The sequence below is a fragment of the Mustela nivalis genome (assembly GCF_964662115.1).
Source record: "Mustela nivalis genome assembly, chromosome: 7".
Taxonomy (NCBI): domain Eukaryota; kingdom Metazoa; phylum Chordata; class Mammalia; order Carnivora; family Mustelidae; genus Mustela; species Mustela nivalis.
The window spans coordinates 78,439,340-78,454,132 of NC_139026.1; the positions used below are offsets into that span (position 1 = coordinate 78,439,340).

General features: G+C 38.0%; 2 protein-coding genes across 5 annotated transcripts in view; one reads left to right on the plus strand and one right to left on the minus strand.

Annotated features, from left to right (window-relative positions):
* The window catches only part of ABCD2 (ATP binding cassette subfamily D member 2), a 65,378-nt gene extending 57,447 nt beyond the window's left edge, over nucleotides 1-7,931 (minus strand). Inside the window, exons 1-2 of the mRNA XM_082742460.1 lie at nucleotides 7,842-7,931; nucleotides 963-2,226 (exon numbers count right to left, since the gene is read on the minus strand). Of these exons, the coding sequence (XP_082598586.1) occupies nucleotides 963-1,901 (939 nt within the window). The 5' untranslated portion in view covers nucleotides 1,902-2,226; nucleotides 7,842-7,931. The remainder of the gene's footprint in view (nucleotides 1-962; nucleotides 2,227-7,841) is intronic.
* An 86-nt stretch (nucleotides 7,932-8,017) lies between these two features.
* Nucleotides 8,018-14,793, plus strand: part of REDIC1 (regulator of DNA class I crossover intermediates 1) — a 144,284-nt gene continuing 137,508 nt past the window's right edge. For 2 of the 4 annotated variants that reach the window (XR_014314197.1, XR_014314198.1), the window contains exon 1: nucleotides 8,019-8,171. Coding sequence is in view for 2 of the 4 variants with exons in the window: in XM_082740723.1 (XP_082596849.1) it covers nucleotides 8,149-8,171 (23 nt within the window). In the remaining 2 variants the exon portion in view is untranslated. Of the gene's footprint in view, nucleotides 8,172-14,793 lie in introns of all 4 variants that reach the window. The other 2 variants (XM_082740723.1, XM_082740722.1) reach the window with 2 other exon arrangements.

Genomic DNA, 14,793 nt, shown 5'->3' on the forward strand with positions numbered 1-14,793 from the left:
ACTACTTTAAAATTTTTTTGATAATTGAAGAAGCTTCAAAAATTAAATGATTCTCTTTGGTAATTAAAATACTATTTTCAGCTTTAGAATTCCCTAATATTTCATTTGCAAATTCATTTGTATTAAGATTTCAAATGGATCACCTAAAAATTTCCATCATAGTTAATATTCTGAAGTTACTTTAATGCACTGCAAGCTTATGTAATTAGGCTAACTATTTTAGGGACCTATTTAATGTTGAAAATCTTTAATATTTAAAAATAACATTCTGGAACGCCTTTTCTTATCCTCATTTCTTCTATAATCTTAGTTTATCCCTCAAAGCTAGGCAAAATTTCATTTCACTGCCTTTTTTTATTTGTCTCAAACTATGGTGCTGAACATTAACTAAGACTAATGCAAATGCTATTTGTGAGACACATTCTCCTGCAATTCTGAGGACTGAGGTCACTCCATTGACCAGACATGCAAAACTGTCAAACATGTCTTTCACATAAAAGCATGGTTTTTTTCCCCCCTCTTGAAAAACAAAGGAACAATGACAACAACAACAGCAAGAATACCATCCTAAATTTTCTATCCTGGTGAAAATGTGTTTACTGAGTTTCCAAACAAATATTTCCCTCTAATGCTAAGACCAACCAGTTGGAATTTATGTTTTAGGCAAATGCTTTGGAGAGAATTCTGAGCATATTTGGGTAGCTGAGGGAAGTAGACTGCTTTTTCAGGTTGCTGAAAATCTTATCCCCATGAATCTTCAGAGAAGTTTGCACTTCACAGTTCTTGAACAGCTTGTAATTAGAAAGGTAAGGAAGCATATATTTCAATATAGGTTTAGATGTCATAGAAATCTAAAACGCTAAAGAAGTGGGTCCATCAACAGGACAACAGATGGTATCTAGCACTGCAGTGGCAGCTGGAAGAGTCTCACATTTCACTCATCACCTTAATTTCTATCTTACCTTATGTCCTCTGTAAAAGGCAATTTCTTCGACATTGGCTATAATTCTGGAGTGCACATACCGCAAATAGCCTTTTCTGTGAGCTTCTTCAGCCACCAATTTACCAAATTTGGGAGAGCAGGCTTTCAAAACTTTAGCCGTGGCATATACCACAAGTCCTGCTAATATGGTGGGCCCGATAGGACTGGCTCCTCGGGATGTAGCCGTCTGGATAAGCGTATAGGAGGTCAGGATTACATCTAAAATAGGCTTGGTCAGATTGGAATATAAGTGAGCCACAGACTGGGAGAACATCATAATATCCTCAGTAAGAGACTGGTCAGGGTTTGCCAGCCTCCCATCCATATTGATCACCTTATAATAAGTCTGGTTTGTAAAATAGGTTTCATAAGCATGGTCTACCAGACGAGTTCTGAAGGCCAAAGCCAGTTTGCACTCCAGGTACCTGATTGCACTGTTAACAAAGGTGGCAGGGATGGCAATCATAAGCCACTTGGTTAATTTGATGATGAAAGTCCGAGGCTTCTTTTCCACAATGCTTTTCACGATTTTTCCATCCAGACCAGCCACATAGATAGACAGAAAGGTTCTTGAGATTAGAGCCACCGAGTGGAGGCAGAGCCAGCCTGTTTCAGTGGTCACAAGTTTTGGAAAGAGAATTTTCCGAAGTTCTAGGAGCTGTTTGAAAAAATCTGCGTTAACTCCAGGACAAGGTTTTTTACAAGTGTTCTCGGTGCAATGCAGTATTTCTCTGTTCTCTGCAGCCGGATAAACTGCTTCTTTTTTCTTCCTGTGGCCAGATTGCTTTAAACGCTTGCCAATGATGGGGTAGAGTGTTTTCAGAGCATATGCCGCAGCCACCAGGCAGGCAGCCCTTTTAGCAGCACTCGATCTGGTCCATTTCACCCGATCAGCTGCTGCATTTAGCATATTTGTCATTTTCCCAGTTACCCAAACAGGCTTCGAAAAGAATTGGTTTTTAAAAGATCATGCTCCACGGGAATCCCCGGCAAATGTTTCAGAAAGTCCTACAGCGTTCCATAGTCTGCAGCATTTCTCCTCTTCTGTTTTTTGTTTTGTGTTTTTGTTTTTAATGTTGCTCTGCTGTGACAGATGCAGCAGAGCTCAGACTCCACGGCATCTACGGGGATGAATCCCTCAGAAGCTCAAGCTGCACCAAGCCGCCCCAGGCTCCTCCCTCTCAGGCTCCTCATTGGCTGAGGGAGCGGTGGGACCTTGGAATCCTCGCTGCCTCCCTTTGAACCTTGAATGAGGAGAGAGCAAAACGAATTACATCTTTAAACAGGCGTTCAAAGAGTTAAACGTCTATTTTTGGAGAGGTCGAATCAGGGCAGCTGCTGGCGACAAAACCTGACCTAGCTACTGAGCATGCTCGGCGTCACTTAGAAGCCCACAGAAGTTTTAGAATCTACATCCCTTTTCTAAGGTTTTAGTAGGTACCATAAGCGGAAGAGCAAAAAGAAAGGGAGATTTTCAAGAGCTATAAAACGAGATGAAGGAGAAGGAACTAGGGAGCTGTAAAAAGAATCTGAAAAGGATATGCAATGAATCTAAAACGGAGAGAGAAGAAAGTGACAAGTTTGGAGGGCACTGGAAAGAACAAAGTAGCAAATACTTAGGTCTTTTTTTTGGTGCTGCTCCCCTTCCCCGGGGTATTTTGTTTTTCTCTCTCTGTGATAGCACGTGAAGTCCCAAAACCTGTAACACAAGCTGTGGTTGAGGGTATGTTTTTTGTTTTGTTTTGTTTTTGGTAAATAAATGTAAGTCTTCTGTATTATAAAAAAATAATTATTTGCTGTACTTTCATCCCCGTGTTTACTTGTCCTTATAATAATAAAAATCTTCCAGCCCCTTAACTGCTATTTTTAGCAATGGAACGTATTTATTTACAATGTGACTGTTAAACCAGTGCAATATTTCACTTCTTCCATCTCCTAGTGTCCTTTAGATAGTTGTTACTTGGAGGTATGTGACTCTATAATCAAAAGTTACTATTTGGGAATCCAACTGGAGTTAGATGGTGCAAATAACTTCTCCAGAACCTTACTTATTTTTCAAGAGTTTTGTTTGTTTTTGTCTTTTTCAAGCTTTCGTTTTGTTTCTTTTGTTTAGGCTTAGACATAATCTTCCGGTTACTTCCCATTTCCATCTTGGTTATTTGATAAAAGCCAAGTGTGTTAATGAAAAATTCTGTATATCATAAATGGAGGACTTACACTGCTAAATAGTTAAGAAAATTCTACATATTTTAAACAATGTAAAGGGCCTTTTTTTTTTAAGGTAAGGATGGGTATATTCTCAAACATGCAAAAACATTTTTTCTTTCCCATGTGCTCCTCCCCCCATACACAACATACACATTTTAGTCATCTGAAAGTCTGGGAAAATATGCATTAAACAGAGGTCAGCAAATTACAACCCAACCAGTGAGCCAAACTCAGCCCTTGAGCCAAGAATAGATTTTACATTTTAAAGTGGTTGAAAATACATCAAAAGAGGTGCTCCTAGGTGGCTCAGTTGGTTAAGTGTCTGCCTTGGAGCTAAGGTCAGGATCTCAGGGTCCTGGGACCCAGCTCCCATATGATGCTCCTGGCTAAGCCAGGAGACTGTTTCTCCCTCTCCTTCTGTCCCTCCCCTGCTTGTGCTCTGCTCTTGCTCTCTCTCAAATAAAGAATTAAACTCTAAAAAGAAAATACATCAAAAGAGGAGTAATATTTTGTGTTGTGAAACTTTACTGAAATTTTTATTTTGGCATCTAGAAATAAAGTTTTATTGGAACATAACCATACCCTTTAATTTACTTGTTTATACTTTTCAAGCCACAGTGACAGAATTGAGTAGGTGAAACAGAGCCTAAATATTTACTAACTCACTCCCTTCGGAAGAAGTTTGCCAACCCCTCTGATAGAATATAAAACCGGTCTCAGTGTTGAATGATCTTCATTATTCATTTGACTATGAGTAAAGAACTATTCTGACTTTTATAAGTAACAGTATTCATAAACTTTAAAAACTCTTTTCCCGTGTACCTATATTAATTCTAAGAATCATCACAGGTCTCTTTTCATTTGTTTGCATTCCATTCAGCAAATGTATAATGAACGAGTGGCAAATTTCTATAAGTCTCTTTGATGGTTGGCCATATTAGCAGGCACAATCATTTCATTAAGACTTTCTAAGTCTGTATGTAGAGATCATAGTGTTATAGTGATTATTTTCAACAAGTTTTATTCTTAATCTTATGCTTTTTATGTACCAAAATAGGGTGTCAGACATTTACAAATTTTAAGTCTTTACATCTCATCTCCTCACTGTGACAGGACAAGTGAAAGGCCAGGGTAAACTTAAGTGGGAATGACAGGAGGATGTTCAGCCAGGCAGAGCATGCTACACAGAGGCATGTGTAGGTGTAGGTCAGAAAGCAGCTGGTAGTTGAGGCAAGTGGCTTACATCACTGGCAGACAGCCATTTCCTAGAAGGAGCAGTGCAGTGGGAATCTAGATGCAAAGAACATTAGAGATCCAAACAGACCCACACATAATTATGGGTAGGTCAGTTTACAAACTGGTACTGAGGCTGGGGTACAGGAGCAAGATTTTAATGTGTGGAGTGAAAGACTTGTTAGAATGAGGATGTAGGTATGAGGAAAATAAGATAGAAATTTGGTTGCTAGAATTGTGTACAAGCAACATTTAAACCTAGTTACTAGAACTGGGGAAAAGGTCATTGTGAGATTTGACTTGATATTGAGCCCCTTAAGTACAGACTAACTAAAACCATTTAACTCCACTGTTGGCTCAGGTCATGATCCCAGGGTCCTGGGATCGAGCCCCGCATTGGGCCAGGGAACCTGCTTCCCTCTCCCCCTCTGTCTGCCTCTCTGCCTACTTGTGATCTCTCTCTCTTTCCGTTGGATAAGTAAATTTAGAAAAAATCTAATAAAAAAAATAAAAAGAAAGAAAACCAGAAAGGTAATTCCAGTTGGAAATATATGCCATTTAAGTAAGAAACTAAGAATGTCAAGATACTTCTTTCATTTTTTATACTGGCAATATTCAGTTAAAACAAAGATAATGTTAATTTGCTTTGAATTCCAAATTAAGTGAGAAAAAGGATGTTGAAAAAAATCACTTGTTACTAAACTAAACAAAATTCAGCCTAATTTCTACTCAAGCGTCTCAATTTTACATGTGTTTGTATGGAAAAGTGTTAAAATTTTCTTAAGGGGGAGAATAATCTTAGAAAATGAATGAAAATTAAAAATAAGTAATAGTTTCCAAATTACTCTGTTCTCATGTGGTTTTCTTTCTTTCTTTCTTTTTTTGAGATTTTATTTATTTATTTGACAGACAGAGAGATCACAAGTAGGCAGAGAGGCAGGCAGAGAGGGGGCAGGAAAACAGGCTCCCTGCTGAGCAGAGAGCCCGATTCGGGGCTTGATCCCAGGACCCTGGGATCATGATCTGAGCCTAAGACAGAGGCTTTAATTCACTGAGCCACCCAGGCACCCCTCATATGGTTTTCTTTCTTTCTTTCTTTTTTTTTTTTAAAGATTTTATTTATCCATTTGACAGACAGAGATCAAAAGTAGGCAGAGAGAGAGAGAAGAGGGAAGCAGGCTCCCTGCTGAGCAGAGAGCCGGATGCGGGGCTCGATCCCAGGACCTTGAGATCATGACCTGAGCCAAAGGCAACGGCTTAACCCACTGAGCCACCCGGGCGCCCTGTCTTTTTTTTTTTTAAGAGTAGGTTCTGTGTCCAGTGTGACGCCTAGTGTGGGTCTTGAACTCATGACCCTGAGATTAAGAACTGAGCTGAGATCAAGAGTCAAATGCTTAACCAACTGAGCCACCTCGGTGCCCCTAGGTGATATTCTTAATGTCAGGGCCAAAGTGAACACAACCAACATCTATGGAAGAGCCAGATTAAAGAGGTTTTGTACATATTCAGAATATATAAGAAACATATTAAACCATATGTATTATAAACTGTAAAATATCAGAAGTGATTTTTTATAATAGATCTCCATATACAAGGATATAAATTAAAAATATATAATATAGATACTATATATGTTATCAGTTTATATAGTAAATCACCAGAAAGTAGATTTTTTTTTAGTAATGTAGATTAAGATTTAAGAATCTTGGATTTTCTTTCACCAAATGCTAAGTAGTATTTCATCTGTGCTGTATTCCTTTCTTGAACTGTTTCCTGACCTAAGAGATTACCTAATTGCCCTCCTGGCCCTAAAATAGCACTGTGTTTGACTCATTAACTATCGATCATGTTAGTTATTCATGAGAGGCATAAACAACACTAAAGATGAGATCTTAGGTCAGCATTTCAGCTGTTACAAATAACCACCTAATAACTAGTTAATAACGAAATGGCTTTTGGGGTGAAGGAAAAATCAGCAGATTATCTTGTCTGAAGATGTGTCTCATAGGTTAATTTTTTCCTTAGCCTAATTTACCACTTGTACTGCCTTTCTGTTAATGTTCTTGATTTCTCAGTAAATTGATCCATCTCTTCATGTCCTTTCACATACGATATATCAAAAGAGTCAGTTAATCCTTTAGCAAATTATTTCTCCCTTTTAGTTAATTTAGTCAGTTTGTACCTGTTTAAAAATGTTGAAATTTGGGGCGCCTGGGTGGCTCAGTGGGTTAAGTACCTGCCTTCAGCTTAGGTCATGATCACAGGGGTCCTGGGTCCAGGCCCCACATCGGGCTCTTGTTCAGCCGGGAGCCTGCTTCCTCTTCCTCTCTCTCTCTGCCTGCCTCTCTGCCTACTTGTGATCTCTGTCGGTCAAATAAATAAATAAATAAATAAATAATCTTAAAAAATATATATATTGAAAATAGTAAGGCTAATAACTCTAGGTTGTTACTTCTGACTTGGCTGTATAATTTAGATACCGAAAAATGACCAGTTCATGTGGAAGACTAATTTGTTCTGAAATGGTGTATTCATCTGGTCTAATTCAAACCAATAATAGGTATACTCTGGTGAATTTTTATTATAAAAATCAGCATTTATATGATTAAATAAGATATCTACCCTGGGACATAATTCTATTTTATGTACTTTTTCCCAGTGACTTAACAGAAAATATATTATATTTGAATAGGTTAAATTCTGGAAAACAGTCATGACAATGAGGGGAGGGTACTTTGTGGATTTATTTGGGACAAGAGATTTCTAGTTTCCAACCAAAATATTATAGAATAGTTTGTAGGATATATGTTTTATGAGGATATACAAACATAACACAGAAATAAACAGCAAAATCCAGTTTTTGTTTTGAGTATTTCTGATAAGAATTTGAGTCTTTGGGACTTTGCAGCTTAAATAAAACTTTGATCACTCAGAAACCCACAAAATGTACATAATAGTAAATCAGTACAGGGCAGCATTCCTAATAACTGTTTACTTAATATTAAAGCAATATGTGAGGGGCGCCTGGGTGGCTCAGTGGGTTAAAGCCTCTGCCTTTGGCTCAGGTCATGATCTTTGGGTCCTGGGGATCAAGCCCCGCATGGGGCTCTCTGCTCAGCAGAGAACCCTGCTTCCTCCTCTCTGCCTGCCTCTCTGCCTACTTGTGATCTCTGTCTGTCAAATAAATAAATAAATAAAAATCTTAAAAAAAAAGGAAAACAGTATGTGAAAGATACTTAAAGGATTTGGATGGGGAGTGATAAGTGAGAATGCAAGCTTCATCTTTAGGATTAGGGATCGTATAACTTTGTCTTTGCCTTCTTTTTCTCCCCCAAGTCAGATCTTTGATCTGAAAAAGAAGGCTGAGACCAATACAAGGCTAAACATAATTATGGTGGAGGTGGCTTGAAACACTAACCCTGTGGCCACAGTCCGAAACTTCATTTACTTAGGCTTCCCTTGCCTGAGCGGTTAAAACTGCTGATTCCTCTTCCCTTATGCGGACTGGCTGCTTTCCCACAGCGTCCCTTGCGGCCCTATCAGGCCACTGTCTCCGCAGAAACCGCAGAGGCTTTTGGGAGGCTCACAAAAAGCCAGCCTGGGCGCAGAGGCTGTCGGGAGGCTGGGCGGTACGCCGCCGGAGGCTGAGGCTAAAGGAGCTGTGGCGCGGCACAGACCCAAGACGCCTGAGCTCCCACCTTTGGGGCCTCAGAAGTTTCTGAGCGATGAATTGGGTCGGGGGATCTCGGTGAGTTGTGCTTCTGGAGCTTGAGACCGTAGGCCGTGAGTCCACGTACATTCATTCCCAAAATGGCGCCTTTTCCCTAAGCCCTGGAGGGGCGGGCGTAGCCTGAGCTGGAGGAACCTTGGTAGGCGTGGGTCTTTTCATTGGTAGCCCAACTGGGAGACCTTAGTCACTACCTCTCTGTTCTAAACCAAAAGAAAATCAGCTTCTCCCCACAGTCTTTCCAAGGGCTTCGTGTGTGGGGCGCACAGTGGATGAAGTTCTTTGCCTTCCCTCCCCCGTGTCCCATGTCTTCCTTCTCTAATGAGGCCTCTCGGCACCTGAGCCCTGTTCTGCCTTCTTCCCGCTTCTGCCCATCTCTCAGGAGAAGTTTTTTTCTCAGATACTGTATAGCTTCTGTATGAATGTGTAAAGTACTATGGAAGAGATCATGCCTTGCTGTCCCTAAGTCCATTGTCGGGGGAGAGGGCAGTGGCAGTATCAGTTATAAATTTAGTTTGCTTTTTAAAGGAAGGTAAAGTGAACATTTTTTTTTTTTTTGAAGATTTATTTTTTTTGAGAGAAGGCGGGCATGCGCATGCGTGCATGTGACCTCACAAGCGAAGGGAGGGGCAGAGAGAATCTTCAGGCAGGGAGTCTGTCCCAAGACCCCGAGATAATGACCAAAGCTGAAACCAAGAATCTGTGGGTTAACCAGCTGAGCCATCCAGGTGCCCCCGAAGTGAACAGTTTTTAACTGCAATAACTTACAAGAGAATTGGCAATTTATTTTGTATTTAGCATTAATCATAAAGCATGACTGGTTGACAATGTAGTTCTCTACAACATTTTCATTACTACTGGCCTACGGTCCACTTGGATAGAAATAATGTGGGCCTGTAATTTCATTTGATGAAAGTCCTTGACAAAAGGAAATTTTAGAATTGAAATACTAATCTGTTAAATATGATTTTTGTCACAGGTAGACCCAGAGCAGTGGTGATATGGTTAGACTATAACACATTTGCTTTCTAAAGGATTTTGTAAGGAGACAGCTTTTGTATTCATGAAGTATTGTAACTATGCCCACTAATTTTAGCAGAAGCATATTATCCTGTTGAAGAATATGTTAGCATTGTATTTTAGAAATGTCTCTGAATTATTTCTGGCTGGTGTTCTAGCGTCACACTTCTACTTTGTAGAAAATGTAAAATTCACTTACAGGCTTCACATGAGTTAGGTGATATGTGATTATGATTTGATGTTTTTTGAATCTGACAGTCTTTAAAATGAATATTAAGTGATATACGAAATAATTTTGCAAATGCTTAATACTGTTAAAACGTAGGTGCCATTATTTTATATGTAAAGCTTCTGGCTCTTCAGAGAGTAATATTTTGCATCCTATTGGGAGGATGCAAAAGCAATATACGGCAGAATAGTCTAGCAGTGTGTTTTTCAAAAATGAAGTAGAACTGTGCCTGGAAGTATTAGGTACCACTGGGGCTTAAGAAACCACAGAAGTAATATGATACCTCTCCCTGGAGCAACAGTTTTACTCAGGGATTAGAGGAAAAAAAAATTTGTAAATTTAAACAAACATGGATACATTATGGATTAAAGTACGTAAATCCTGTGATATTTTAAGTTAAAATCTGCAAATATAAATATATTTTCTTGGGGGAACGGACTCCTTAGGTCAAACCCCAGACTGGTAACGAAACAGTATTTCCATTTTCTACTATGACAGTAGACGAGGGTGTGAAAGATTAGTTGATCATGGTATTGTGATCATGAGGGCCTAAAGGGCCTCAGAATCCAAGACAGTGCTTAGTAATGACTACTAGCAGCTGATGAGAGCTGTTAGAGAATAAACATTTTAATCTGTATCCCAGTCCATTCTGGAACTTGTTTATTACCCTCCCGTATCCTGTTTTTTGGTTGAAAATTTTGAGAAATGTTAAGAACTTAAATACAGACAGATGAGATAATTGGAGAACATTTACAGAGCTCTATCAGAACTTCTCGCTCAGAGCATTCAACATTAAACAGGTTGTCACATGCCTTCCTGTTTAGGGCATTGTTAATCTCTGTATGGGGTGGGGGAGGAAAATGCAGAAAAGAAAAAGATGTAATTTTTTTTTAAAGATTTTATTTATTTATTTTACAGAGAGATATCACAAGTAGATAGATGCAGGCAGAGAGGGAAGCAGCCTCCCTGTTGAGCAGAGAGAGCCCCATGCGGGACTCAATCCCAAGACCCTTAGATCATGACCTGAGCCGAAGGCAGCGGCTTAACCCACCGAGCCTCCCAGGCACCTGAAAAAGATGTAATTTTGATCCACAAAAATAATCTGTGGTAAAATGGTGAGAATAGTATAGCATTATTACTGAATAGTTAAATAGCACTTACTATTAAAAGAAGCACTGTTCTAAGTGCTTTTCACATATTAGCTCATTTACTCTTAACAAGAATCTCATGAGGTATATACAAATGTTATTCCTATTTTACTGATGCAGTGTTAAGGTTAAGTGACTTGCTCAAGGTCACCCAGCTAATCAGTAGCAGAGTTAGGATTTGAGAGCAATGTGCTTAACCACTCTGCTGTGCTGTATAGAAACAAGTTTTCTAAAAGTGGCACACATAAAGGGCTGTCGATACTTAAAGAACAGAGAATCAAATTCCATGAAGCCTTGAAGGATAGCAGTATTGCACAGAACAAGCACCACAGAGAAACAATGAAGCACAGGTTCTTAAAATTTGAAAAGGAGGTGAGGTAAATAATTGGTCAAATTAGAGACCTAGTTTTTAGCAAGGCTTAGAAGGGATGGATGGGGGTGGTATTAAACAAATTGGATGGGTTATTTGTCAGACAGCAGGTGGGTCTGCATTAACACAGGAAGCTAGTAAGGGGCTTTACACATTTTTGATAAGAGAATTAAAAAAGCAGGTTATAGCAGTTTGTTTTGATCATAGCAGTCTGATTGTATACACAAGATGGAAGCAGAGTATTCTTATTTATTGTAGGAACTTGATGTAAGTTTAATTGCAGAATTAATTTACAGAAGAATTTTTATTTTTTAATTTTTAAAAAAGATTTTATTTATTTTAAAGAGAGAGGGAGTGAGGGTGGGGTGTGGGTGGGTAGGAAGGAGGGAGAAAATCTGAAGCAGACTACCTGCTGAGCTGGGAGCCTTTGTGCAGGGTCTTGATCTTGCCACCTCAAGATAATGATGTGAGCTAAAACCAAAAGTCAGACGCTTAACGCACTGAGCCTCCCACACGCCCCAGTAGGAAAATCTTTATTATGGCTAAGTTCTGTACAGTTTTTCTTGGCATAAAACAAACTTGGCATTTGATTTTTTTGCTACTCTTCAGTTTGGGGACTCTACCAGTCATACATGAAGTGTCTTGTTTTGTGTGTGAAATTAAAAGGAAAGGTTTGGTGGCTAGGGAAGATGTAAGCTTCCCTTATTTTTTCCTTTTCAAAATTATTTGGTTTGGCTTTAGTGTTAAAGTTCGTGGACATTTTTACAAGATACCATTTCACTTAAAAGAGTCTCATTTTGGTTAGAGATTTGGTCTAAACTGAGAGTAATTTACATGGCTATAATACCAATTCCCAATCAACTGTCTCTGAAACTTGCTAATCATTGGTAATGTCAGGTTTTTCAATATAATGGTCTGTTCTTTCTTTTTTTCAAAGATTTTATACATATATATATATATATATATTATTTAAAAATGCTCCTCCTCATTTAAGTCCTTTTTTGACAGTTACAATATCAGTCATTTGTCAGTCTTGCCAATTAAAATTTTTTTTTCTTTTACTTGTCTGGGAATCATTGCTGTAGAACTCTAGTTCTTGTTTTATAGTTTTTTTTTTTTTTAAAGATTTTATTTATTTACCGCAGACAGAGATCACAAGTAGGCAGAGAGGCAGGCAGAGAAAGAGAGATAGAGGGAAGCAGGCTCCCTGCTGAGCAGAGAGCCCGATGTGGGACTCGATCCCAGGACCCTGAGATCATGACCTGAGCTGAAGGCAGCGGCCCAACCCACTGAGCCACCCAGGCACCCTGTTTTATAGTTTTTTTAAGTCGCTTAGACCCTGTATTTTCCTTGTTAGATTGAGGTATACATTTGAGACAGGACAGGTATACTCACTGAAATGATCCTCTTTCATTTTCCTATTTATTGATCAGTAACTTTTTTCACCAAATTCATAGCCACCACAGACATGAAGGTGTTAGGAAGATAGGAGAGGAAGGAGAATCTAAAGATGTATACAGTCTTTGGGCTATAATATGCATTTTATGAGTTTGACTATAGGTGGACTATATTGCACTACATATGAAGTATAAGAAAACATTTATTTTTAATTAGGGGAAATTTATTTTGCAACTTAGATTGAATACAGCAACCGGTGTCATAAGGTGGACACAGATAAAATTTTGTTTAAATTTAGTTAAGGGAGAAGTGTGCATTTGTAAATGTAGGCCTAGAACGTTTGTGCAAAATAATTGTTGAGTGCTGTGTACCAAGCACTGTGCCAGGTGGGCATGAAAAATAATGAAATTTAGCCCCTTTATGAGAGATTTATATTTTATTGGGGGTGTGGATTTGACATGTCATTAAGTTTGAAAATGTTTAAGATAAGGGGCCAAAATACATGCTTTAAGGAATAGATACTCAGAACGATAGCAGAATATAAGATAGTTTTAGTTGAAGCTTTGGCATTCAGAAACAAGAATAAAGGATAGTTGAGATGGGGAAAATAAAGATGCAAATAAACATTACATAAGTAGTTGGAGATAAGATTATATATTTAAATATTTAAAAATATGTATACGTGTCTTTTTAATAGTGAGGTTGAAAGCCAGACTGAGAAGTTGAAATTTAATCTGTTATTGAGTCATACAAGTTTGGAAGGAACACAATCAAATTGATATTTTATGATTGTTTGTGGTTAGTGTTCTGTAGTTTGGAAATGGTGGGGAATAAACTTTAAGATAATACTACCAGTTAGGATTCTGCTGGGGGAAAAATACTATTTTTCCATTTTCCGGTATCATTGTATATTCTCCAAATCAAATCAACACAAGTCCTAACTCATTTTGTAGGTTTCATGGGTTATGTGATTTTGGATTAATTATTAAACCTCTTCATACAAGGGTAGAACCTTCTTTCTATATGGAAAAAGAATGCAAAATCACGACTATAAAATTAGATACAGGGTGTGGAAGGGGCATTTTTATGTTAAGAGCCCTGAAACTTAACCTTAATCAGTTTTACAATAAATTCTCTTTATAATTAAGTTAGTCTCTGGGCATCTTTTCTTTATCTGTTAAAGCACTGTGAACATTGTTCTGTTTGCCTGATGCAGTCATGACTTATGCTTGTGGTCCTAGAGGCAAGCCCAGGTTAGCAAAGTTAGTTTTTGTTTTTTAACTAAAGAAACTACCATCACTGTTTCTGTTAAAATGAGCCCAGATAGAGTCAATGAGTGGCCAGTTTTTTATTTTATTTTATTTTTTAACCTCTGCTACCATCAGCTGAGTGTGCAGTGAAGAGAGTTCTCTCTTTAACATGTGGTTAAATCTAAAGACATCCAGTGATAACTCGGGAAAAACACTTTCCAGATGGAAAATAATTAACCAGTCCTTTAAAGGACAGAATAGAGGGCACTAGTTGATAGAGTGTTTTGGGACATGAGCAGCTAGGGACAATTAGCAGAAGTATTAAATGCTGCTATCCCTGCTGGCCAGTTGTACCAATTAGTGTTGTAGCATGCTAAAGTCTGAGAGATTTGTATAGCTGCCATACCTGGGGGGTGGAGTCAATATGAAACGGGAAATTTTAGGTTATATGTAAGTGAAATTGAAAGGAATAGAAGCTAAGCTCCTGTCCTGTCAGAGCACATACAAAGAGTAGTAGGAATGTTGTTGCTGTAATGGCTTTTGTCAGCTTTTTTTTTTTTTTAATATTGTTTGGTAATGATTTTGTAATTCATTTGGTAGTGGAGAACTTAAAAGAAAACTAATGCTTAAAAATAAATTAAGTAGTGATATTTTGTTTTTAAGTTGATGATGAACCTATAAGTTATGTGCAGAATTTTTACTAACATTTAGCATCTCTCATGGTTATATCATTGACCACATGAGAAGCTGAAGAAAATCTGAAAAAGCATCAGGATTTACTTTCAGGTTTAGTAGTTATTTTGAGGAAAATATAGTGGCCAACAATAATTTGACACATGTAACTGTAGAACATTGAAGATAAAATTATATCTGTAATAATATGAATACACATTTGGTGGATTATAGCATCATGTGTTAAAAAGTGTTCTTATTAAATTATATAACCTGTGTGACCAAGATAAACTTGAATTGATTGTGGTTTACATGTATTTCATAGTTGCATCCAAAGAAGCTTGATATTTTACCAAACAGAAACTGCAGTTGTCAAAATTTTGAACAATTTTATATATGTGCAGTTAATGTAACTGAATTACAGTGTTTCTGAGACAATACTAATGTTGAAAACTACTTTGGCATGTCATTATAAGCTTTCTCTCTTTGCTGCCTTTCATTATTTGAATTTCGTTAACATATGAGTCTTTGAAGAATTACTTTGAAAAGCAATCCA